Source organism: Hermetia illucens, chromosome 4, assembly GCF_905115235.1.
Source record: "Hermetia illucens chromosome 4, iHerIll2.2.curated.20191125, whole genome shotgun sequence".
NCBI lineage: Eukaryota > Metazoa > Arthropoda > Insecta > Diptera > Stratiomyidae > Hermetia > Hermetia illucens.
In genome coordinates, this window is record NC_051852.1 from 53525267 (window position 1) to 53553236 (window position 27970).

At 41.3% G+C, this 27970-nt stretch overlaps 1 protein-coding gene across 1 annotated transcript; it reads left to right on the forward strand.

Annotated features, from left to right (window-relative positions):
* The first annotated feature begins 305 nt into the window (after nucleotides 1-305).
* Nucleotides 306-7659, forward strand: LOC119655503. Its single transcript, XM_038061406.1, has 5 exons — nucleotides 306-520; nucleotides 6714-6827; nucleotides 6889-6998; nucleotides 7053-7188; nucleotides 7245-7659. The coding sequence occupies exons 1-5, from the start codon at nucleotides 463-465 to the stop codon at nucleotides 7454-7456; spliced, it is 630 nt and encodes a 209-aa protein (XP_037917334.1). The 5' UTR covers nucleotides 306-462; the 3' UTR covers nucleotides 7457-7659.
* Nucleotides 7660-27970: the final 20311 nt, after the last annotated feature.

Genomic DNA, 27970 nt, shown 5'->3' on the forward strand with positions numbered 1-27970 from the left:
CTAAGCCATTTAGTACCCAAAAAGGAACAATAAGAACAAAAGAAGTTTGACGATGAAACAAAGCGTACCTCCTGCTCTCCTAGGAAAATTCTTTGATTCAGATCATATTAGTCAGTTTCGTGTTTTTTCTCTGGTTGCTCAGCTTCACACAATCACCCACATGATATGTATATGTAGTTGTGCGCGTGCATTTCAAATAATAAACCTCAGATTAAGGAGAAACTATAAAGTGCAATTTGTAATTGAAATATTGAATGTGGGGCCGCAGTACAATGAAGTCCCCGTTACCTATCTTTTCTAGAAGTAAGCCAGTGATGAATAGCACTAACTGAAAAGATAAAAGATAAGATAATGCTCGTACTTTCGGTATTTTAGTGAGTAGATAAGATTCGCTTCGACATAGTGTTTAAGCCAGTCAAGGTGTAAAGTTGTGATCAAGTGCGTGAAGTGGTTCCAGTCAAAATGTCAAACACACAAATATTATTTTGCCTGTTCCTTATCGTGGTAGGAGCCAGTGCAGGTAACTGCGAGTCAAGTTTAATTAGATTATTTGAACTAGATATTAGTATTTGCTAGTTGGAGGATTCCAACCCTTTTTGTATTGATAGAATATATTGGTGCATCACTCTTGCTTAGAATTGTTAGTTTTTGAAAAAGTAGTACATGCAGACCGCCCCGTTAAACCAATTCCTTATTGTTGCCCTGTCTCCAGGAGAACATTTCCAAACGCAATGAATGTTACATAAGTTTTTTCGTTTGGAAAACTTAAAATTATTGATCAAATTGGTGTCAGCCATTTGGACTTTCCATTCTGATAGCAACTATTTGCCAACGCCCTTAGGTATCCCTTTTTTATAGACGTGCAAGGTGTCCGTATTATTTGCACTTTAACTGGAACATACCCACCTTCTTTATCAGCGTCAATGACGCAGCCCCGAGTAAATGTATTAACTTATTTAACCACCGTATTTCGATGGGCGCAATCGCATGGAACATGTTGTAAGTGAACGCCTTTTATGATAAATAATAGACAAATCCAGGTGGGGGTTCACCTGAACTAAGTGCTTCCACGGATTGGGCTTTTAACGGAACACATGGCATATACGCAGCCCTATGTGTTTTGTTGGAAACAGGTGAACTGGTTGACTTGGGTTTGAAGGTCTCTTTCATAACAATACATCGTGTAATTTATAGATTGTGCAATTTATAGGTAGCTTCCATTGTTATTCTTCCAATAAAATAGTCAGCCATTCAATTAGGACGTATAGTCTGGGGTGAAGGTTAACTTTTATTCGCTAATGTGTGACATAAGCCACTAACCATAATTCTATAAATAAACGGTGGGAATACATACGTAACCTTATGAAACATCGGACAAATAGTGTTCACCAGTGATTGATTGAACCAGTAATTATCTGAAGGGGTGACAAATATTTCTACCGTGATTCACCACTGAATCACTCTTAGGGTTACGATTGACTACTCACACGATAAAGTTAGCAAGTTGCGAAGTGATAAGAAAGTCAAATACAAATTCCAGTCTATGTATTTGGCTGGAGTTAATTGGTTTATTAGCGTTAAATGCACAGAGCCATATACGTTCGTATCCAGAATTTTCGTACTGGGGTACTCTCTTGGTAATTGCTTATCAATTTGCTGCGAATTTAGCGATATTGCCTCTGAAATCAGATGATGTGAAATGGATTATGAATGATTTTCACTGAAGCTATTCTGATTTGGTAGCAACGGTGGCGGAACTATATGCGCTATTTTCGAGGTTCAGTCTTTCCATGTTGCTTTACTTCCACAACGAAATTTAGCTTTATTGGGTGATTGATGATGATATTTGATACGATTTAATGTTTTTCTTCTGCATACTACACATGAAAAGGAACAAGAAGGAAAAATATGTCGAACAGTCAGTTGGGTGTATGTTTTTAGGGTGGGGGAGAAGCTCAGTCTCTGAGCATTAAGGCCTTAGTGGCCCATTGTATACGGTGCATGGATACAGTTATGTATCACTCGATCGCGGTTAGTAGATGTGAGGCCACTCGTTGTAGTTAGAATACATCAGCATCAAAAATCTAATACCTGGTTCGTCCTTAACCGGAACATTCACATTGGAGACATTCTGCAACGTCTTCTAATACTCCAGCTAGTGATTTATGGCCAGTCAAAATGCCCACATCCCTGTATGTCTTCTTGCTTTTCGACAGGATAAACTTTACAGTATATTTATCTGATTCCAATCGAAAAAGAAAAGTGTATCGAACGGTATTTAGGCTGTCACACTTACCCTTATGTGAAGCTTGCTAACAGCATTAACGAATGCTACTGGCATTCCAATTGCTGGCCCTGGTGTTCCAGCATGGGCAAAATTTAACCTTATTTCGCGAAGTTATCTGAGGTTTTATTCCCTCTTCGCTACAGTGGCTAGTTTTCTAAAGTAGAATAATTCCACCGCATTGAATCAAGATATAGATTTCAAACGATTTCTACATTCCTAAACGATTTTTGAGGTGCTCAAGGGACTGGTCAAAGACATCACGATTTCTTGGCTATTGCTGCAAATTATGATGCGCCTGTCCTTTCAGATTGTCGTTCTAAGGATCTTAAGATCACATATGCATTGTATATTGTCCCAAAGAAAAAGGTCACCTCTCGTTTTTGTGTGAGAGGTTGGCCCTGCTCCAAAACTTATCCAAGGGTTGAGTAATGTATCTAGTTTCGCTGGGTGTCTCGGTCATGGCACTGATAATATCCAGAAATTTTATTTTGCAAGCTAGCTTACAACTCTTTTGTCACATTTTAGCGGCCTTCGGCCTAGTGATAGCAACGCATATCCCCATTACCACATAAGGCTACGAAACCTTACGTCGAGCGGAGCTTCGTATACATAGCCGATACGTGGTAAGAACTCGTTTAATTTGTGCCTCTACATGTTTGTTCTAAAGAAGGTTCTTATTTAGAATAACTCGCAGTTGTTTAAGGAGGTTTCCTATGTGATGATCGATATTTCAACCTTTTTTTTCGAATTTTTCTAGCAATAAAAATCGATGTAATCTTTTTATATGTTTATTATTGGAGTTTATTTGTATTTGTTTTTTTTTTACGGTCAAAGTGGGCTCCTGTAAAAAAAGCTGGATTAATGGTAGACGGAATATCTCTACTTGTAGTAATTCGATACCAAAAATCTTAACATTTGTTTATTCTGTATACTTGCGCCTATCGTCCAAACCAGAATTATAATTTTAGCTTGCTAATTATTAAAATGGTGGAATTGCAAAAAAGTGTTCAAAAATAGCGCCTACTCTTCATTGAAAACCCAGAATAAAAATAAGAGATTATTAACGGGAATATATAAACGTGGTTCGGTTTAGAACGACTGATGTGTAAAAATTTCAGTTTGATTATGCAATGAAAAACGCGTTTAAAGTTTCGTTTCGTATGAACGTCAACATGGCGCATGCCCGCTCTTCTATTCGCTGCAGCTTGCTAAATATTTTGCATTTCGGTCTGAAATTTCTGCAATATACTCCTAACATATTCTGTTTTCAAAATAAATATAAAGAAAAAATCGATTGCTGGAAGCCGTCACATACGAAAACTCCCTTAACTTGTGAGTAAGTTGAAAGGTTATTCCCCTCATCTTTGAAAGCTCTTACCTGTAGGCGATATTGCACTGCTTTTGTGGTCAGGTACCGATCCCTACTTATATCAGTACACAGCAATATCTGCGTTAGCATAGCGAAGATTAACTTAACCAAAGTATCATCAACACTATATACCTGGCGGGGCAAGACAAAAATCCTTGAAGGGGCGTACAGTCAAAATCCTCTTAAATATTCACGAAAATCCCCATCACGTGCTCTCCTTTCAGAGTTACGACGTCGGTCTTTGAGGCCAAGGAATGGAGAGTAGAATCATAACAGTTTTCACACTGGTAAGCATGTTGGTTTTTATTTAGTGGGTGGAACCTTATTGCCTTCTGGCGAAAGTGACACTCAATCAGCTTCTAGACATTTTAGCAAGAGTGATTTTATTCGAATTTATCTGAAGTTCTTTGGGTTAAAATAATAATGTTTTCCAGGCTTTGGTATGAAGACTAGAGCAAGACATACTAGAAAAATCGCTCCTAGATAAATGAAATCCATGCCAGGTGCAGGTGGAGGGTACAATAGATAGTATAGCAACTCTCGCTTTTTCATTGGTAACCACTGCTCTCGCAGTATTCCAATCCCCTTCGCAACATTTTCTCCTGTTCTCCTGGATGATTTATTTCCAAGAGAGTTTGCATAGCCTCATCTCTGAATTCGGCAAACCTTTCTCTCTAAAAGCGTTCGATTCAGAGTTTCCAGTTGAGTTTTCCTAGGATTCTGTGTTTGTATGATAGTCCGTTAATTCGCAATATTCAGACTAAATTCTTTGTAACGATGTTCTGAAAAGTATACCCCGTCTAGAACCCGCCAGTCTCTAATCAAGGTTGATATCTTTGAAATGCAAATTGTTAGCTTTTCTCCTGGTCCCACATAAGTAGTAATGAGATAAGCTGACGATATCAAATAGCTTCGCTCCTCTAGGACTGCATTTGGTGTTTCCGCAAAAATATATTAAGCATAGGCCTAACCACCTAACTTCTTCCTATTAACTTCACATACGTTACCGAATTTCTTAGTTCTTGCGTCGGACACAGAGGAGGCTATAGAGGTGACTATGACGTTTTCCTTTTTGCTATTAACGTCCTGTTGTAAGATGGCCGCAACCGGCGCAGAATTGTCCCAGCATGTTTGCTTCTAACAAATTTCGTCTGAGGACCCAGGCTGTCGGTCTTGTGGATTTTTCATCGTAGAGGATTCTAGCCCCCTTTGCTGACCAATAGAGGGCAATTCTGTAACTCTGCTAGCCCTTTCTGCCAGATGAAAAGAAAGCGCACTGGCATTCTGCAAGTTAATTTCACTAACCTTTATGTTTTAAACATAAGTGTAGTTCCTAGCTTCCTTGCGTTCGATTTCTTTGCATCTGTTGGTGCAGAAATGCCCATGTCTTTCTTCCCACTGCCATCTATCATCCCGCTGCCTCCACATACCGGTGGAAAAGGAGATTTTGACAGGGACGATGCAACTTAAAGTCTTCTCTCCTTTGTAGTTGTATCCAAAATTCGCGCCTCGGCCGCGACTTTATTGCTTAAAACTCCGGGTAGAATCGAATCCTGTGACTTCTTCCCCCTTGAAGAGTCAATATCCGTTCATGTTATAAACACTCTAAAGGGGCGAAAAGACATACGGTTGTGGGAAGTAAGGTTATGAAGTAGATACTGGAAGGTGCTGCAGCTCTAAACTCCTCATATATTAGGGTTATTTTACTGTTCTCTGAGCGTTTAAAGGGTCTCCTGTCTGCGACGTTCGCAGTCTTTCGCATAACTGAAAAAGGTACCTAAAGACAGAAAGTAAACACACTTTTCCTTGAATAGATTCTTTCCGCAAGGCCCTTCCAGTTTGCATTGGCTACATTTAGCTGATGTCAAGTCGCTGATTACCTTCATATGCAAGTTTAGGGAGCAGCACCTACAGGTGGGTAGATAGATGGAGGATATACACACAGACATGAAGAGAGTAGGATATGTGCGGCCCGTACATGAAAAGTGGTAGGTGGTAGGTGGCTGGGCACTTCTCGCAGTTGTCATCGTGTAAGATTTTTATGTATAGTCTATCGAGTGAGATAGCAAATTTTTAAAAGACATTGAACCGATATTGCTGGAAAGTCTTTTGCTTACCAATATCGGAACTACCTATGCCTTTCACAAAGGGAGAATAGGTTCAGTGTAGTTGTCCCTTTGTAAGTATCACGCTAATGAGGTACCTCTCGAATTAGTGAACACTATTTACATAGTGACCATCGACCTGTACTATTTAATGTGATGAAGAGTAGGAAATGGTGTACCATATCGCACGAAGAAGTGGGGTTTGGAGATGTTTGACGTAGGAATGTTCAGTGAATTAATTAAAGAAATTTCCACAAGCGTGGAAACAGTACGTAAAGTAAGGATTAAGCTATTTTATGGAGAAGGGCGATATACAATTCCGGCCGGATAAATTTTCGAATCAACCATTCTCATACGCCCGTTTGCTTACTGGGTAGTAAGGAAGAACTAGTGAAGCAGATAATATGTTACGGTTTGTTTCTAATTGTAGAAGAAGCAAGGGGCATGCCGAAGTAATGGTACGGTTTCTCCGTTGTCCAGTTAACAGTGGCTGCCATCAACGTAATGGTTAATCGGGTAGAGAAAGCAATTATAAAAAGAATGTGGTAGGGTTGTGTAAAAAATACTGTGCTATTATGTGTGTAGCATGTAAGCGGGTATAAGCATTTGAATCGAAACAGTTCATATCATACGCTACATGCTACCAGAAGAGTGCATTTAGTGCAATCAATTTGCACTCTATTCACGCTTATACTCGCTTGCATGATCCACGATGATATGCGCTCTGAAATGATACCGCATTTTTAATCTTTATACTGAGATTAAAGTCGGAAGTTTCTTCCTTGATTGCTCTCTTAGGCTTTTCGAATTAATATAAGATGCTACCTATAGGCAAGGGTTGGAGACAGTTTATTAGATGACATTTTTGCTGTCCAGAATTATGATATGCAATCTCGTCTTTATTTTCTATAGCTCAAAATTTAAAATTTAAAACTTATATCATTCGTTTCAGAAAGTTGTATACAATGCAGTTCAGATGGAAATCCAGTTTGTGCGATGGCCCCTCAGAATATGATGGCGAAAACCTGTTCAGTTTCGAATTCAACATGCTACACGAGGGTAGTTTGTAAGTAAAACATGCTAATGGAGGAGGTGACAAAATTGACAGAACTCTCTTCCTTTTTCAGCGGGTGTGACTGTTCGAGGTTGCACCGCAAGTTTAAATTCAACTATCATCGAAGCTTGCTACATGAATGGAACCTGCCGAACTTGCAATCGAACCGCTTGCAATAACGAAGTAAGATTATTAGGTTTCCACCTGGTATGACTGTATTAACATTTGATATTGTAGATCTTCCCTGCGAGCCGACCGACATGCTATCAATGCGACAGTTCAATGAGTCCCAACTGCACTCAAAGCTCTTTCGCGATACCATCGCCTTGTCCATTTTACAAGGAGGATGATCGCTGCTTCATCTACAAGTCAAGTAAGGGTTGCTCAGAATGATTGAAATGAAGTATGTCTAATATCTCTCAATTTCAGCTAAAAGGAACTCGTTCGTGCGAGGGTGTCTTTCATCGACTGCAAACCTTTGCCGGAATATATCGCAGTGCTATGTATGCAATGGTCACGGATGCAACGATCTCCCTGGTAACAACACGTTGATCCCCAACGCTAGTGATTCCGCGTGGCGTATGCTTGGGGTGTCACTTTCACTTCTGTTGATTGGCATCCTTCTCTCGAATATTGCCTAATACTGTTTTGGGATGCACACTCAGAGTACCGGAGAAGTCAAATTGTCACTTTTTCTTTTAAATGAAAATTTATGTCCCTACTTAGCATTAACAGTTTTAACGTATTCCTTGAAAAGATTTCGAAAAAAATCATGACACACTCGAAGTGTCCAGAAGAAGACTTAGTCATTAAAGTTTTGAATAAATATATTTTTGAGAGTTAATCCACGGTTAATTTTTATTCAAAATGCCAGCATGATCCATATAATTATTAACAACTTTTTAGCAAAGTACTACCAATAATGTCTGCCGTTTAAGACGTCGATTTCTTAGCACCAACATGCATTGACATTGTAGACATTGTTGATGGAATTGCATCATGCAAATTCAGCAACAGGGCATGTGGTCGAGCCATTTTCACATTTCAAGTACTACATTAAACAAATCGGGAAACCGGAAGCTGGGCATTCCAGGTATGAAAGGTTTTGTTTGCTTTTTTTGCGAGTATATTTGAGTGTAGAACTATCCCATTTGTACGTAGCCCGTTATGTATATGCATTTAACATGTCTGACTACCCAATTTAATGTGAAATTGGTATTTAGTTGCAGTACATTTACACGGGAAAGTCAACTTTGAACTACTGTAACTTTGTTACTAATAGTATGATTTTAATCAAACTTGGAGTAAATATGCTTCATATTATATTTTATACTACTCTGAGATAAACTTAAGGGGGGTTTTACTCAATTTTCCCAAAAATTTGGTAATATACTATTATTAACTTAATTTGAATAGATATCGATATGGAGAGTATTTTGAGGCCTGGACACAATATAGAGGCGGTTTCACGAATTTTTTCAGATTTTCCGGTTGGGTAGTTTCTGAGAATGGCTCCGTTAAAGAAATCATCACTTTCCACCCTTCCCACTCCCCACCTTTTTAATAAATCTCAAAACGAAGGCCAACAAAGGAAAAGTACTAATCGAGACCTTTCATTTGATACCCCACATGACTATATTCGGTGAAAAAAAAAATTACGTCCCCCTTTTACATGTATGGGACCCCCCTAAATCTCAAATTTCGTGTTAATCGGTATAGCCGTTTCTGAGAAAAGTGAGTGTGACAGACAGACAGACAGACAAATGAGTAAGGATTGGGTGGGGATCGAATGCAAGGATTTGGCTGAAGTCACCACAAAATCTGAGATTTGCGAGTCCTTGCAAAACCAATTAGGATTACAATCAGTGAGTGAGTCTAATGTGCTACGACTTAGAAAAGCGTACGGTGACACGCAGATAGCGTCGATAAGTTTTCCTATTGAAGCAGCGAAAAAGACGATTGCAGTGCAAAGTACGTATTGGATGGGTGGTCTGTCGGTTACGGAAACAGAGTTCAGTGCATAAATGCTATAAGTGCTGGCAGGTTGGTCACATAGCGAAAGCTTGCACTAGCTCGCAAGACAGCCGTGCAGGAAGCAATAAATGCTAAGTGTTTAGAAAGGCGTTCATAAATAAGGTCAAATGAAGTTTATGGTGGTCAAAGGGTAGTTTAGGTTCCAGGACGAAACAAGGATTGATACCCACGATGGAGCATAAAACCTAGGAAATGCTTCCTGAACTAATACCAACAGCTCTACTACCAAACCCTATCTCCACCTCCACGTGGTGACCGCTGGGAGCTCTTTCTTAACGAAAAGCTACAGACGGAGAAGGATGAAGGCGAGTATCCCGCGTCTAAAAACAGGACAAATTATACCATCTGGTCCTCCAGCTTGGGGGTTGGGTAGGGCTGATAACTCTACACGGAAAACAACTTGTTACGAAGTCGCAACAGGAGCCTCGAACTACGGACGGATTATACAACGACGAACCCGGCAACGACAACGGAATAACGATTTGCGCATTTTCTCATGGAACGTGCGCTCCCTGTACAGAGATGAAGCTGATGAGCACCTAGCCGATACCCTGTCCGAATATAGGGCTGATGTAACAGCATTACAGGAGATGCGTTGGGCAGGGACTGGTTTCCTGGAGTAGAGTCGCTACACCATATATTATAGTGGCCATCCAGTAAACCATGTGCTCGGAGTAGGTTTCTTAGTCAGCCAAAAAATGAAACCTGCTGTTATCGGCTTTGAAAACATAAGCGAACGGCTATGCACTCTGCGCTTGTGAGGCAAGTTTAGAAAAATAAGCCTCATTAACGTTCACGCCCCTACAGAGGAGACTGCAGAGTCGGAGAAGGATACCTTCTACGAGGCAGAAGAACGAACCCTCGAAGCCTGTCCCAGATATAATATTAAAATCATACTTGCGGTTTTTAACAGCCAAGTAGGGAAGGAGCCCGTATTCAGGCGATACGCTGGCTCCCATAGCTTCCACCAAAATACAAATGATAACGGACTGCGGATTATTCAATTAGCAGCGGCACACGAAATGGTTGTTGGAAGTACCTGGTTTGCGCGGAAAGCGGTCCACAAATATACATGGGCCTCTCCAGACGGGACCACTTTCAACCGAATTGACCACGTGTTGATTAAACGCCGCCACCTCTCAGCCTTGTTGAATGTCAGAACATATAGGGGGACCAATATAGACTCGGATCCCTATCTCGTTGGCATGGTGTTCCGATCTCGAATAACAATACCACCTAGAATCCCCTCTCACAATCAGGTGAGAGTTAACACTCAAGTCATCCACAACAACCCTCCGCGACACCTATAAAAGGGAAATGGAACCTAAAGAACGTTATCATTGATAAGGCCACAAACATACTTGGCTCCAGTCACAAAAGAAGACGGAACTTCTGGTTTGACGATGAATGTAAGCTAGCAACGGAATGGAAGAATGCCGCATACCGAGTAATGTTGCATTCTTGAAGAACGCGGGCACGCGCAGAGACTTATCACGAACTCAGTCGAGCGGAGAAGCGACTTCACAGACGGAAAAAGGAAACCTGGGAGAACCAACAAGTCTGTGAACTAGAAAAGTAAGGGAGCAACCGCACCAGGCGCGGAAGTTTTACCAACAAGTCAGCAGGATGAAGCCTTATACATATCATTCGCCCATACCAAAGAGGCTTCACTCCAGGCAAATCAGCAACAGATCAGATTTTCTCTCTGCGGCAAGCGATGGAAAAGCTGTTAGAATATGGACAACAGTTGCACCATCTATTCATCGGCTTTAAAGCCGCCTATGATAGCATAGCCAAGGTAAAACTGTACACGGCCATGAGAGAATTCGGTATCCCGACGAAATTAATAATACTGACTAGGCTGACCTTGACCAATGTGCGAGGCCCTATCATGCGTCCTCTTTAAACTGGCCCTTGAGAAAGTGATCCGTGATGCCGAGGTAAATGCAACAGGTACGATCTTCTTTAAGTCCACCTAATTGGCCTATGCTGATGATATCGACATCATGGGAAGAACTACCTGAGGCGTACAAACTGCCTGCATTCAGATCGAGCAGGCGGTCATTGGCGCGAGATCTTGGACTGCACATCAATGAAGGCAAGACGTAATATATGGTGGCAACGTCAGCATCGAAAACAAACCAGCCAACAACATCAAACCGTACTGGTCAAACAGGAAGAATAAGGATAGGAGAATACAACTTTGAGACCCTTGATAATTTCTTCTATCTAGGGAAAATCACAACCGATAATAGCTACGATAAGGAAATCCGCGCACGGTTGTTGTCAGCCAACAGAACCTATTTCAGCTTACAAAAACTGTTCCGCTCGAATCGTCTCACTATAGGATCAAAGCTCCTACTGTACAAGACTATAATCTTGCCAGTCCTCATGAATTCCTTGGAGACTTGGGTTCTTAGCAAGAAAAATTGCAAACTCTTGGCCGCGTTCGAGAGAACAATCCACCGAAGAATTTTTGGCCTCTTGCATGAGGATGGACGGTTCCGTAGCCTACATAATGATGAAATCTATGAGCGATACCATGACCGTCCCGTTGTGGATAAAATCCTGCTCAATAGGTTACGGTGGGCGAGTCACTTAATCCGTATGGATGAGGATGATCCCACCCGGAAAGCCTATAAGGGCAATGTCTATGGTAGAAAAAGAAGACGAGGCAGACCCTGCCTGAGATGGAGCGATGACGTAGGCCAGGACGCCAGACAGCTTTTAGGGATTCGAATTGGTGGACCTCGGCGCAAAACCGGGATGTCTGGAGTTGCCTATTAAGGCAGGCCTAGACCGGATACCGGTTGTTGCGTCGTTCATCATCACTGTTAAGCGGCCCAACACCTACTTTCCCAAAGTGAATTCGAAAACAACGTCGACGTTGCCATTGTATCCGAACAATACGAAAATCTGCATAGCAGTATGGATAGCAGACCAAATCAGTAAGGCGGCGATATGGAGCTGCGGAGGCGAAGCTATAGTAGATAGATGGAGAGATATACATCTACAGCTGTTACGCAGCACCGAGCCTCACATTAGAGGAATTCACGTCATTGTTGGAGAGACTATCCTTCAATGCAAGTCGCTACAATCCGAAAGTAATAGATGGCGAGTTCAACGCATGGGCAGAAGAATGGGGTAGCAGAGAAACCAACGCAAGAGGACGAATATTGCTGGAGAAATTCTCGCGCTTGAACGTGGTACTTGCCAATTCTGGGGGAGCCACATTCCGGAGGGGAGAATTGCAATCGGTGGTAGACCTCACCTTCGTCAGTGATACTCTAATCAGAGACTTGGAGTGGCGTGTCAGCGAGGAGTACACACACAGCGATCATCAGGCTATCGTCTTTCAAACCTCGCAAAGGAATAATATGAAGCCATTAAAACAAATAACGATGAGCTGGGTAACTAAGAAATTCGAAGCAGAAATGTTCAAGGAGGTACTTCTGGAAGATATATTGCTATTGGGGAGCGCACAAAACAGAGTTTCACAAGTCGCTATGTCTCGACGTAGCACTTTCCGAAGACGAAATCCTAATTTTTGGCGGAATTCCAAAATTGGGGAATGCCGGAAACAGTGCCTCAAAGCTAGGAGACGGTCCCAGGGCAGAAGAAACCGACTTGAGTTCCAGGAGCGACACGTGCAATATAAAAATGTGAGAAAAAAATTATAAGTAGCTATCGCAAAGAGCAAATCGGAACATTTAAGTGTCTGAAGCTGACTCTGACTCATGGGGTGGCGAATATAGGTCGGTGATGTCATCACTAAAAGGGGAGCGTTCCCCACCGATTACTTGTCCAGAGTTGTTGCAGAATATAGTGAACACTCTATTTCCAGTAGATGTGAATTGTACGAGTTTGCCTGCAGTACATTTAAACCACGACGAAGTTTTGGTAGTGGTTAATGAGAAGGTTCTAAGTGCAGTAAAAAATTGACTGAAAAAAAGACTCCAGGACTGGATGGAATCCCTAATATTGCCCTGAAAGTAGCCGCCAGGACAGCGCCAGGTATGTTTGCCCAAGTTTTCACGGCATGCCTTAGGGAAGGAGAATTCCCCGAGCAATGGAAGCTACAAAAGCTAATAGTCATTCCGAAGGTAGGTAAAACATTGGGTGACCCGTCCTCATATAGACCGATATGTCTGGTCAATACCATTGGTAAACTATTTGAACGAGCAATATATAACAGACTGCTCGCTGTTGCAGAAAAGAAGGCGAAATCAACTGTTGACGAAATCAGCATGCTGACTGGCTTGGCTCAGGCTGCAATAGAAGAAGGAAAATGTTGTGCAGTAATAACCCTTGACGTAAAGAATGCGGTCAATAGTGCAAAATGAAAAAAATCATCGAGGCCCTCGACAAGATACAGGCCCCGAAGTATATTGTACGCATTGTGGCTGAGTTTCTCCTTGGGAGAAGACTTTACTACGACTCGGACGATGGGCTAAAAATATTCCCGACAACTTGCGGGTTCTGTCCTGGGTCCCTTGCTGTGGTTAGTTATGTATGATGGAGTGTTGATGCTACGCCTACCGGACAACGTGACAACTACTGGCGTCGCCAATGATATCGGAATAACAGTGGCTGCAAAGCACCAAGACGAGATCGAGATCTATGTAAATGAAGCGATATGGGAGATCAATTCCTGATTGAGAAATTCTAGCCTTTCACTTGCTGAACATAAAACAGAATTAGTTCTCATTAGCAAGAGGAGAAAGAACACAGTTGTGAAAATCAAAGTTGGCGAGAAAACAATTTACTCCCAACCATCGCTCAAATACTTGGGAGTAATTATTGGCAGAAGACTCAACTTCAAAAGACACATTGAGTACGCCGTAACTGAAGCGTCTTTCATCACTGCAACGATCTCGAGGATACTACCGAACATTGGTGGGCCAAGACAAAGTCGACGTCTTCTGCTCTCTAGGGTAGTCAGTTCCGTGCTACTCTACGCAGCTCCAGTTTGGGCAACTGTTCTGAATAACATGCATGTATGCAGTGCGTATCGGACAACATCAGGAGAAGCAGCATATGTACCAGCAAGGATGCTCCCCATAGACATCTTGGCGAATGAAGGCCGGCGACTCTACAACAAAACGTATGCAGCTGGAGAGTCTAGCGCATTTCGATGGCAGTTGACACGGCGGGAATCTATTGAAGGGTTGCAAAAGGGATGGGACGAGTCGCAAACTGGTCATTTGACATACCGTATTATTCCGGATATTCGGAGATGGTTTGAACGAAACCATGGGGAATTAAGCTACGAGTTAACACAATTCTTAAGCGGACATGGAGGTTATCGTGCTTATTTACATCGATTTGGTCACGTCGAATCACCATATTGCCCAAGATGTGGTAACGTGGTTGAGAATGCGGAGCATGTCATGTTTGATAGCCCCTGGTACACCGCGCACCGAACAAGGCAGTCGGGAAACCGGAAGCTGGCCGCTCCAGGTATGAAAGGTTTTGTTTGCTTCTTCTGTGAGTATATTTGAGTGTAGAACTATCCCATTTGTACGTAGCCTGTTATGTATATCTGACTACCCACTTTAGTTGATATTGATATTTAGTTGCAGTAAATTTACACGGTAAAAGTCAACTTTGAACTACTGTAACTTTGTTATTAATAATGTGATTTTGATCAAACTTTGGGATAATATGCTTTATATTATATTTTATACTACTACCAACTTTTATAATACTGGGATAAACTTAAGGGGGTTTTACTCAATTTCCCCAAAAACTTTGTTAATATACTATTATTAACTTAATTTGAGCAGATATCGATATGGAGAGTATTTTGAGGCCTGGGCAGCATATAGAGGCAGCTCGATAATTTTTTTCAGATTGTTCGGATGAGCAGTTTCTGAGAACGGCTCCGTTAAAGAAATCAACACTTTCCACCCCTCCCACTTCCCGCCTTTTCAACAAATCTCAAAACTAAGACCGGCTTCTACTCTAATCGAGACCTTTCATTTGATACCCTACATGACTATATTCGGTGAAAAAAATGTTTACACCACCCTTTTACATGTATGGGGACCCCGCTAAATCTCAACGTAGAAGGATATCACTCACTGCATGTCTGGTCGTTCACAGTTCCCGCCTTCTCACCAAATTTTGTGTCAATTGGTATAGCCGTTTCTGAGAAAAGTGCGTGTGACGGACAGACAGACAGAGATACAGACATTGAACCGATTTTAATAAGATTTTGTTTTGTAAACAAAGCCTTAAAAAAGTAAGTAGAGCAAAACAATTCAGTTAGGGTAAGAATTGAATATGTCAGCCAATTTAAGTGATTCACAATAGCTGCTGACTTCTTTTTAATTGGATTACATTTAAAAAATTAGAAAGGCTCACTGTTTTGTATCAAGGCAGAGGCAAATAATCAGGTGCGGCCTCACCCCTGCCCTGAGGACAGCGTAACCGAAGGGATTCGCAGGTGTTATGCGCTTTTATAATTCGTAATACACAACCTGGGTGCGAAATATATTAAACGCAAATCCGCTTGCTCTTCAGAGCAAAACTTGGCCGGAGCTAGACATTTTTTTGCATACATAGCAATGTTTAGGGATTGAGGAGTCCTAAGTCCGCGGACTTAGGAAATGTGGACAATGGAAAGAGAAGGCGGTGGTTTTAGTGAGTAAGAGTCTCACATAACTGCATGGCAGGGGCCAGCTGGAGCTTTTGAACCTTTCCATCTTCCTATGATGATAAAAAGATTATCCGTCGGTGAAGGGGAGAATGTCTTGTCTTGTCGACACAAGGAGTCGTTCATTTCCCGGTACATACTTAAGATTCTCTCCTAGATATGTTTGGCAGTCAATTTCACTGTTCTCGTCTGGTTTGTGTGTATGTCTAGGCGTCTGATTATCAGTGGAGAAGATTCCTTAGCGCACTCCGGAAAAGTGTAAGAAATTACTCAAATCTCAGAGTTTCCGCCCGGAAAAAAAGATTTAACCAATTGTTGGCTCCGCCGCAAGAAAGATATTTTTCCAGTGTAGAAGCAAACGTTGTCATTTCCATACGTGTTCTACGATTATTTGTGATAAGTTGTGCTGCACTAGCAAATAAATTGGTCTCGCACAGGAGAGTGGACGCCATTATCACTTTGAAAAGTATCCGGTAATTCCGAATCTTAACTATAACAAGTCGGGAAACCTGAAGCTTGACGTTTCAGGTATAAAAGGTTTTGTGTTTCCCTATGTGAGGAGCATAACGTAATTCTCCATTGGCTTATAGCATTGACCCGAGATATTGAAATCGTTCTGGGCAGGTTACTGCCATTACCAGAATTGAGCGATCTAAATATCTCGAAGGGCAGGTTACTGCCATTGCCAGAACTCAGCGATTTAAATATCTCGAGGCAATGCTATCTGCCAATGGAGAACTGCGTAACGAAATTGTTTCACGCATTAATGCAACATGGATGAAGTGGCATTCCTCAACTGGTCTTCTTTGTGATTGACGTATCAGGGCACGTCCCAAATCTAAAATTTATTGCAATGTCGTCCGTCTGCCACTCTCTATAGTTCTGAGTGTTGGCCGACTATAAAGAACAATGAACGGCGTCTTGCGGTAATGCGGACGAAGATGTTGCATTGCACTGGTGGCGTGACACGTTTTGATTACGTCTGAAATGAGAATATCCCCGATCGATATGGGTTTGCATCGATCGTGGAAAAACTGCAAGAGAGGCGTTTTCGATGGTGTGGTCACGTAATTCACGCTAACGAGAATTCAACAACCAGTATTGATCAGAACATCGAAAGCAATGGTAAGCAACCAAAAAGCCGGCCAAAACAATGGTGGCTTGATACGCTGGATGGGGATTTAAAGGTCTCGCGATTACATCCTGATCAGGCATTTGATAAAATAAAAGACGAAACCGATCACCACGAGCCGACCCCGCTTGTGAACTGAAGGCCGAAGAAAAAGAAAAAGATGTGAGGAGCGAAGAGTGCACGACAGCTCCGTGTAATATAGCTAAAAATTCCATTGCCCTCTATTTTCTAGAAAGCAATTTAAATAAATCATTTGATGGAAAGTCCTGTATTGATAATAGTCAACCTCATACGTTTCACGCTCTCAGTTTAATATTATTAGCAAATGCCAACAATTTAACCAACAACAAATATAAACAAGTCGGGAAACCGGAAGCTGGACGCTTCAGGTACGAAAGGTTTTGTGTACTTCTTAGTACGTAGCACGTAATATATCCATATATTATGTGAGAGTATCCACTTTCGGGTGATATTGACTATGAAGTCTTCAATTTTCAAAGAAGCAACAAATTTGAGGTATTATAAACTTGGTAAGATCATGCTCTATATTATAGCCTATACCACTACAAAATTTCCTGGTACTAGGATGAACTTAAGGGGGGTTCTTAACCAATTACAAAAAATTGTAGTAATATACTATTATTAATTTTATTTAAACAGATATCGGCATGGAAGGTATTTCGGAGCCCAGGCACCATATAGTGGCAGCCTTCTGATTTTTTTCAGATTTTTGGGTTTGGTAGTTTCTGAGAATGGCCCCCTTAAAGAAGTGATCACTTTCAATCCCCCGCGCTCCCCACCCTTCCAATGAATGTCAAAACTAAGATCGGCTTTGAAAAGTACTAATCGAGACCTTTAATTTGATACCCCACATGACTATATTTGATGAAAAAAAATTTTACACCCCCTTTTGCATGTATGGGGACCCCCTCCCCCCCCTTAAATTCGACGTAAAAGGATGTAATTCACTGTATGCGTGAGCGTTCACAGTTCCCACCTTTCTACCAAATTTGGTGTCAATCGCTATAACCGTCTCCGAGAAAAGTGCGTGTGACGGACAGACAGACAGACAAACAGACGGACAGACAGACAGACAGACAGTAAACCGATTTTAATACACAAAACCTTAAAAAGGACTAGGGAGAATTAGATTCTTTTTGATTGGAATTTTAATATTTCACTCGAATTTCAATTATTCTCGTTAATTATGACGTCAGCATCTTATTTGTATGGCTTAGGATGCTGTTAATTAGCACGAAATTGATAAGTTTGAACTTCTATAACTTTGACACTAATAGTTGGATTTTCATGGAACTGGCATGTGTATGCACGAGACTGCCCCTATGCCGGTGCAAAATTTAGTACACCTAGGATGAGCTTAAGGAGAGTTTTTTAGTCAATTTCCAAAAGTTGATAATATACTATTAGTAAATTTATTTGAGTAGATACTGGAATGAGATATCTCTCGAACATTAGATTTCACATAAGTGTTTTACACAAAATCTTAAAAAGGGCTGCAGGTAAATAGATTCTTCATAAATGCGACTTTAATATTTCAAGCGAATGTCAATTATTCTGGGTAATTATGACGTCAGCATCTGATTTGCATGGCTTTGGAAGCGGTAAAAAGTTTGAACTGCTATAACTTTGGTGTTAATAGCTAGATTTCCAAGAAATTTAGAAGATATATATGAAATATTGTCCTCTATGCTGGTACCAAATTCGGAAGTCCTAGGTGAATTTAAGGGGGGTTTTTCAGTAAATTTTTAAAAAGTGGTAATATACTATTAGTAAGTTTATTTGAGCAGATATCGAGATGGGACATATTTTCAGGCCTAGATTTCATATAGGCGCACCACCCTGATCTTTTTTTCGGATTTTAAGGTTGGGTAGTTTGCGAAAATGGGTGCCGTCTCACTTCAAGTGCGTATGTTTTGACTCCTTACTCACGCACTTTGCAATTTTTGCGAAAGCTAATGTCAGTTTCGGAAAGTACCAATCGAGACCTTTCATTTGACACTCTACACAACTATATCTGATGAAAAAAAATTTTGAATCCCCCCTTTGCATGTATGGGGAGCCCCCCTTAAACTCCACCTAAATTTATGCCACTTGCTGTATGCGTGGGATTTCATAGCTCCCATCTGTCCACCAAATTTCGTTCGGATCGGTATAGCGGTTTTGGAGAAAAATGCGTGTGACAGACACACAGACATTGAATCGATTTAAATAAGGTTTTGTTTTACACAAAACCTTAATAAACAAGTCGGGAAACCGGAAGCTAGACGCTTCAGGTATGAAAGGTTTTGTTTATTTCTTTTATAAAGAGATTTGAGTGTGCATTTGTCCCATTAGCATGTAGCACGTAAAATATGCATATATTATGTGAAAATAGCCAGTTTCAAGTGGTATTGACATTCATAGTCTCGAATTTGCAGAGAAGCGACAGTTTTGACTTAGTACTACTTTGTTAGTAATAGTGCGATTTTCACCAAATTTGGCAGGATCATGTATTGTTGCAAAATTTTGTGATTCTAGGGTGAACTTAAGGGGGGTTTACCTGTCAATTACTAAAAATTATAGTAATGTACTATTGTTAACTTTATTTGAACAGGTATCGGTATGGAGGGTACTTCGGAGCCTAGGCACCATATAGTGACAGCCCCCTGATTTTTTTCAGATTTTTCGGTTGAGTAGTTTCTGAGAATGGGTTCGTTAAAAAAATGATCACTTTCAACCCCCCGCACCCCCCACCTTTTCAACAAATGTCAAAACTAAGACTGGCTTCGAAAAGTACTAATCGAGACCTTTAATTTGATACCCCAAATGACTATATTTGATTAAAAAAAAATTTACACCCTCCCTTTGCATGTATGGGGACCCCCCCTTAAATTGGACATAAAAGGATGTAACTCACTATATGCGTGAGCGTTCACAGTTCCCACCTTTCTACCAAATTTGGTGCCAATCGCTACAACCGTCTCCGAGAAAAATGCGTGTGACGGACAGACAGACAGACAGACAGACAGACAGACAGACAGACGGACATACAGACAGACAGTAAACCGATTTTAATAAGGTTTAGTTTTACAAACAAAACCTTAAAAACGGGAATTTCAGCCCTAGTGAGAACTAAATCCAAGATTTTTACTCAATTGGAAAGCCTTTATCGCCGTTACGTTAGCCAACCTTTTAGCGGTCATATCTGGCGTAGACGTCAAGGTGTGCCCCAGTACCGTCTTGACCGTTTGTTGCGTGAAGTAAGCAGGCGGTAGCGGGGCAAGATGGAGAGGCTGCAATGTCAGCGGCACAGTTAGATACTAGAAAGCTACCACACTCCCCTTCGCCCCTCAACGAGGGGAATCAGTGCGAGTACGTACGATTTCAAATTGTTTTGCCCTTGGGCATGAGCGAGATATAAAGAAAATCCGATCAGCTGTGTTTGACATACCGCCCGGACTTGCCAACGTATTGGTGAGATTGGCAAGTTTTTGCTTAAGTATAAGTGAATACGTGAAACAACTTTTTGCTATATGGGTGAGCACGTCGTAGTACCAGAATAGCAAAAGTTCAGCGATCTCTCTCTTACCAATACGATTTGATGAAGATTATGCCTTTTCCTTGTTTAGCATCTCTGATGTGTACAGATAAGCTTCTGCAAGCACATTCGCAAGTGGGGTCATTTTAGTGTGGGTGCTGCCTCTAGTAGATCTACTGTGGTCAGCGGTGACAACACCAACTGTGAGGAAACATTCTGACTGATGGACATGCGTTAGAAGAAATTAGAAATTTACTAATAATTATTTCTAGCTGTGTAGTGTATTATTGGTATTATTCTTGTATATCTTTCCGTGAAAACATTGGACTTCCTTATCTGTTTGCTGTTCCTATTGCCGCGAAAAAACAGCTCGCGTTGATTTCCATTCTTTAGTTTTCTGACCGTAATCTATCGAGACGGTCAGAAAACGATACTGATTAGATCTGTTGAATTGTACGAAAGATATTGTGTTTAATTCTGGCCCATTTTTCCTATTTACAATTTTTGATAAGATCTTTGGGCAGCAATAGCAAAAACGCGAAAATCGCGAAGAAGAAAGAAAGACGGGGGCCAGCCGCCGCGTACGTGCAAGGCTCAACTCGGGGCTAATCCTTTCCCGTCAATCCCTCGCGCGTTAGTTTTTCTTGTGATATTGTCCCCCCCCTTATCAGAACGTTAGGCAGTTTAGCACTCTTGGTAAAGAATTTGTCGGTGGTATATGGGGTGGGTTTAGTTTTTTTTTTGGCTATTGAGTCAAGGTACATGAGAAAATCTCTGTGTCCTGACAGGGAGATAATATGTGTGAACTAAGAACCCCGGCCCTCATATCGCCGAACTGCTAGTATTCCGGGGAGCTCCAGCACGTGCCGTCCGGTTCCACATATTATCTCGCGCAATCGGTGTTCACGACTGGCAAACCTATTAGAGGAGTTTGGTTAACTGACAACCTTGGTGACCTGAACTTTCATCGTAATAGTTCATTGTTGGATATGCGAATAGACTTCTAAAGTTTTGCATCGTAAGTCCAGATTGGCTTTATCGCTGCTTTGTATATTAGCATTTTGAATCCAAAATGCAGCTGGAAATTTTGAATTTTGAGTTTTGATTATACAACAGTAGAAGTAAATAAGTTGAATACTTATACTTATTGGGCAAATCTGTAGTATACATCAGCTGAGGACGTTACTTGTGGTGCCCACCGCTTTGATATGACACGAATATTGGTAAGTATTTTTTCCTTGATTTTGTATAAGATACCTGACCAACGCGAATGAATACGGCTGATAGCGTAGTGAACAGGCTTATTGGTCTATTCGACATGAAAAGCGTGGAAGCGTTTACCTTTTTGCCGAGTCTTCGTTATTTGTAACAGTTTTCACCATTTGGGACCAAAGCCTAAGTCAATATCAAATAAGTGTTTCAGTTGGACGTTCAGTTTCCCGTAATAAGGACGAAACCGATGTGGTCTTGAGAAATTTCGGAAACTTTGTAATAAATCAATTGGGATGCATCCAGTGGAATCCGAAGTGGATTTTTTTCTTTACCGCTCACCAAAGTGAATAATTCGTGGTGAGAAAATTAGTTAGATTCTCAAAGAAGTATTTCAGATCCTTATGCCATATTCTTCCGAACTGTCCCCATTCACGTTTCAAGTTTGGTTTCGTGTAAAACAAAACCTTATTAAAATCGGTTTATTGTTTGTCTACCATACTCACTTTCTCACAAACAATTGTTTTTATTAACAAGAAATTTAGTGGAAATGAGGAAACTGCGAATCCAAGCAGTGAGTAATATCCTTCAGTGTAAGAAGAGGGGTCCCCATACATTCAAAAGCGGGATGAACATTTTTTGCACCAGATATAATTATGTGGGGTGTCAAATGAAAGGTCTTATTTAGTACTTTTCGAAGCACATATTAGTTTGACATTGGTTGGAAAGGGAAGGAGTGGGGGGGGGGGGGGGGTCCAAAAATGGTCAATTACTTCAAGGGCTTATTCTCAGAAACCACTCAACCGAAAATTCTGAAAAAAAAATATGAAGCTAAAACTAGACAATGTTTAGGCTCTAGATACCTGGCGCAACGATATATAAGAGTTAATAGTAGTAATTACTACAATTTTTAGCAGTTAACTGGAAACACCCGTTAAGTTCATCCTAGAATCATCAAATTTGCAGTAACATGGGCAATAATATACATAGAGCATGATACTACCTGGAAATAGCACCATTACTAACAAAGTTATAATAGGTCAGAGATTTCCATTTTGCGTAAATTTACTGCAACCTTAGACTGAATGGATGAGTGGATAGTTTGACGTTCTAAAAACATAAGCATTACTAGCTAGGTGCAAATATATAGGAAATACACAAAACCTTTCTTACCTCATGCACCGTGTTTCTGGTTTTCGTTCGTTGGTGTGGCACTCTGGAGGATTTTTCCCTTAGGCAAGATTAGTCTCCAACCAAATAAATCTTCTACAAAGGATGTTGAAAAACTTACAAACTGAAGAGATAGTAGATCTCATAGGGTAGCATATGTATAGTAGAAACAGTTTTAGGATCCCCCATTCTACGGCATATAGATGTGGCTTGCATACAGTGCTAAGCGAAATATTCCGTGACTTTAGCGCTTTATACGAATTTTAATGACAATCTCAAGACCTTCACGACGGTTGTCATCGTGGTGTTTCGTATGGTAGAATCTGTAGTCTGGTATTATAAAATTATATTTATCAGTGAGAAGAGTTCCCGATATAAGGAGAATGATTATCTTCCTGTTGACGAGGGATACTTGTAATTTCATTTTATATTGGATACTACAATTCCTATTCTAGTGGCAGATTGTAGTTGTCTGGGTTACACTTTAACGTATATACATCGGGCATCCCTTGTAATTGGTAATGTGGTTGCTACTTCCATATTTTGTAACAGATGGATTTTTCTTGTCTAATGGACAATTAGCTGTGGGACGGACGTGACTATAGATTGTTTGTTCATCTCCTGGATTAAAAAATTAACCACTATGGAACTAAAATTGATAGAACAGTAGCTTACTCCAAACTACAATTTTATTTTATTATGTATATATATATTTCGGGAGCAACTTACTCCCTTCATCAGTACAAAGCTACTGTAGTAGCATTAGACTTAACTACAAATAGAAGACAATATCTAACATTTCATTAGGGAACTGTTACGATCGAATAAGTAGGATTGGTGGAGGTTGAGCTAATTTATCATCCTCAGCAGAATGTTGATTATATTTGCTGCGGAGAATACTGGATCGACTCTGTTAGTCCATGTTAGCTAGTATGGTTTTGGCAATTTTTGCCGCACTTTTCCTGTAAGTTGAGACTTAGGAATGCACTCAAAGTTTTCCCTGTTTGTCGTAAGAGCGACTAAAACGAAAAGAAATTTGTAGGCTAGCAACCTGTAAATTTTGAATCGTTATTGCTACCGACACGTCAACAATGCTTCGGATAGCTGAGCTCACGGCAACGACCTTTGGCTATCAAAAACGAATTATGATTGACTTCTGGAATGTGTGGATGCTCCTCGGTAATGGGGTGTCCTCAGAATGCCCGCCTTCTACAACTTGAGCGGGAATTCCAGCGATATAAGCTGGACATTGTGGCCCTAAGCGAAGTAAGATGGTGGGACTCTGGAGAGTACTACTCTTCCTCTGGTTACACTAAGGGCAATGTGCTTTCGTACTCTAGAAAGCCAAGTGGTAGCAGATGCGAATTCGGTGTCGGATTGCTTCTGACTTCTACCACAAGGCGCAATCTTTTGACCTGGACCGGTAATGGTGAGAGGTTCGTGGATTTCTGCAACTTCAATCGCCTCGTCATTGGTGGCACATTGTGAGAGCACAGAGCCTACCATAAGGTCAGCTGAGTTTCAACTGATCGAGCAATCAGATCGACCACCCGCGTGCAATAGATTTAGGAGTTGTCTTTTGGGTGTGCGGTCGGATCTGATGGTCGCTTACGATCGCTTGCGTATTCCGTTCGTCACTTCTCGCAGGGTTGGAGAGCTGCTAATCGCTAAGTTCAAGTTTGACCGCTTGTATAACCCGGCTGTCGCCCGACAGTGGGAGAGCTATCTTGCTAATCGAGCAGCAGATATACTGAGTAGCCCGCCTGTGGATATCGATGAGCATTGGGCAGCCATCCAGAGTGCTCTCTTCTCAGGTGCTGTGCAGGTCGTCGGCCACGTCCCGAAACGGCGTCATAAGATCTGGCTGACTGTAGGTTCGTAGAAACGGATCGATGAAAAGAATTGGGCTCTACTGATCGCTGCGAGTGGTGGCGGACGTAATGCGTTCGAACTGCGATACTGAGCGGAATCCCGATTAATTTAGCGTGACAAGAGAGAATTCGCTATTGCGCTGGTCAGGGAAGTGGAAGTTGCCGAAGATCGCAATGATATCAGGAATGTATACTGCATCAGGAAAGAGCTTGCATGTTGCAAATGTTTTGGTGGTTCTATGAAAGACGTCAACGGTCGAGTTCTCATCTACGATGATAAACAACTTACAAATCCGGTAAAGCTCTTCCTCATGTAGATGAAATGGGTAGTCGCCGTAACATGTGGACACGGACTATTCCTTTAAGCAGAAGAGAAATCATTTCGACCATCAATGCTCTCAAACGGAGCAAAGCCGCTGGGCTTGACGGCTTCCCCGCAGAGTTATTTATTGATGCGTCTGCAGTTACTGGTGATCTGCTGCTCCCACTCATATGAAAATCTTGAGAATCCGATACCTTTTCCAGAGAGTTGAAGAAGGATATGATCGCTAAGATCTCGAAGAAGCAGATCCGTTTTGAGTGCGACAATTGGAGGAGTATCTGCGTGGTACCTGCTGTTGCAAAGAGAAATAGTTAAAATAATTCTCGAACGCATCAAAGAACATCTCGTAGCTTTTTTCGACAGAGAGGAGGCTAGTTTCCGCTGGGATCCTTCTGCATTGACCACATCAACAACCTGCAGATCATTTTGGAACATTGCGCAGAGTTTAGATATTTGCTGCACCAGCTGTTCATGGGTTCCGAGAAAGCTTTCGATAGCGTAAACAGCGACTATATTTGGAGTGCTCTACGTAGGTGGGGCATTCCAGAGAAACTAATAGATATTTTCAGAGTGACATATAATGGCGCAAAATCTCAGGTAAAATCCAGAAGGATTTTTAGGTGCAAAGCGAAATCCGTCAGGGTTGCAGCCTGTCATGGCCGAGGAGATGGTTTCGTTTGGGTTTGTGGTGTGAAAATAAACTTTTTAACGTTGGCCTCGTACGGGACGAACCTACACTTGCTTTTCGGGGGTCAATAAGACTCCATACCTACATTGTTGATTGTCTTTGTTAGTCGCAAATCGATTATGGGGCCGGTTGTATTGAAACCATAGTGTGTTATTTCTTCTGGAGCCTGCTGAGCTATCCCGTTCTCATTCATGGAATGTAGTGTAGTCCCGTGCCAAATTGAGAAAAAAATCAGCCAATCATATTGTTACCGCGATACTTTACCTTAGCTGATTGATACTTAATATTGTTCTTTTCCTACTGGTTGTTTCAAATACAATCTACCGTTGGAATTAATCTCATGACGTCTTCGTGATACGGGATAAGCCATAGTGCAATGTTCCGCGGAATAGATTAAAGAATAGAGCCACGAATTGGCAAACATACAAGAAAGAAATTGACGCCGGATATTTGATTAGAAAGCAAATCTAACACCGATAAAGTTATATTGTAGCAACATTAAAATCTCCAATAAAGTCATTTGAATTCATCAACAATTTTAAAGAGTTTGCACAATAAAGCACGAAGAGAATGGTATTTACCTACATAGGGATCAACGAACGAAAAGTAAACTCAACGAAACAACAAAACCGCTTAAATCAGTGCTTCCAGAGTATCAGGAGTCTGAGTATCGGTTTCTGGTCGGGCTATCTACTTTCATCATGGGTCCACTGACACACATCAACAACGGTCTACGACAAGGGGATGCCCTATCATGCGCCCTCTTTAACCTGGCCCTGGAGAAAGCAATCCGTGATGTTGAGGTAAATGCAAGAGGTACGAGACGTACAAACTACTTTCATCCAGATCGAGCAGGCGGCCATTGGGGCGAAATCTTGGGCTGCACATCAATGAAGGCAAGACAAAATATATGGTGGCAACGTCAGCACCGAAAACCAACCAACCAACAACATCAAACCGCACTGGTCAAATGGGAAGAATAAAGATAGGAGACTACAACTTTGAGACCGTTGATAATTTCTCCTATCTAGGGTCGAAAATCACAACCGATAACAGCTACGATAATGAAATCCGCGCACGGTTGCTGTCAGCCAACAGAGCCTATTTCAGCTTATAAAAACTGTTTCGCTCGAAACTCGCAACTTCACCATACAATCAAAGCTCTTACTGTACAAGACAATGATCTAGCTAGTCCTCATGTATTCCTCGGCTTCTTAGCAAGGAAAGTTATGAGCTCTTGGCAGCGTTCAAAAGAAGAATACTCCGAAGAAGTTTTGGCCCCCTACATGAGGATGGACGATTCTATAGCCTACATAACGACGAAATCTATGAACGATGCCATGACCGTCAGGTTGTAGATAAAATCCGGCTCAATAGGTTGCGGCCGGCGGATCACTTAATCCGTATGGATGAGGATGATCCAGCCCGGAAAGTCTATAAGGGCAATATCTATGGTAGAAAAAAAAGACGAGGCAGACCTTGCCTAAGATGGAGTGATGGCGCAGTTCAGGACGCCAGACAGCTTTTAGGGATGTCGAATTGGTGGACCTTAGCGCAAAACTGGGATGTCTGGAGTCCTTATTAAGGCAGGCCTAGACCGGATACCGGTATGTTGCGCCGTTGATGATGATGATGACTATTCATTGTGGAAAGCAACTAAGAAGATCAATTGATCAATGATTAGGGAGACCCTGACGATTGAGCTGCAAGTAATAAGAACAAAGCCGGAGTGTTAGAAGCTCACTTGGAAGAAGTATTTAGACCAACCAGGCTCCATCTGCCAACATCCTTGAAGAAGTGAAAAATTTCTTAAGGAAAGTCAATCCTAAAAGAGCTTCAGAGTATGATTTGGTCACTTCTTTCACGTTGAATTTCTATGTTACATTTTCAATCTTTCAACATAATCCTGAAGTTCAAATTCCAAACTGTTGAAGAAAATGCAATTGTCAGAATGATTCAAAAATCTGGAAACGAAGTCATTCAAACAAAACCGTACAGAGTGATGAGCTTTCTTCCAAGTATTTCAAAAACTTCTGCTTCCAGAACTATTGCTGATCCTGGCAGATAGAAACGTATCAGCAAATTATCAATATCGATGTAGGAAGCAGCACAATACGGTAGATCTCGCCGGATTGCACTAAAAGTAAGCAATGCTCTCGAAGGAGATATTGCACAAAAGTATTCCTAGATGTGGTGTAAACATTCGATAAAGATTGGCACACGGATCTTATTAATAGAATCAAATTATTAGAATCGTATTTAACAAAATGCAGATTCTAGTGAAATACAAAGTTTTTTCTCACTGAATAATGAAAGATCAGAGCAGGAGTTTTTCAGGGAGGTGGGCTCGGTTCTATGTATTGTGGATTTTCTTGTTAATAAGCTAATGACCACGGTTGTCTTTGCTGATAATACCGCAATCTCACGACCTAAATGCTAGAAAACTGGCATCAGATTTGGAAGTTGAAAATAATAGAGTTGAAGTGTGTACAAATAACTTTCGCTTGCGCTTGCGCCTCCAGTTGATTAACGA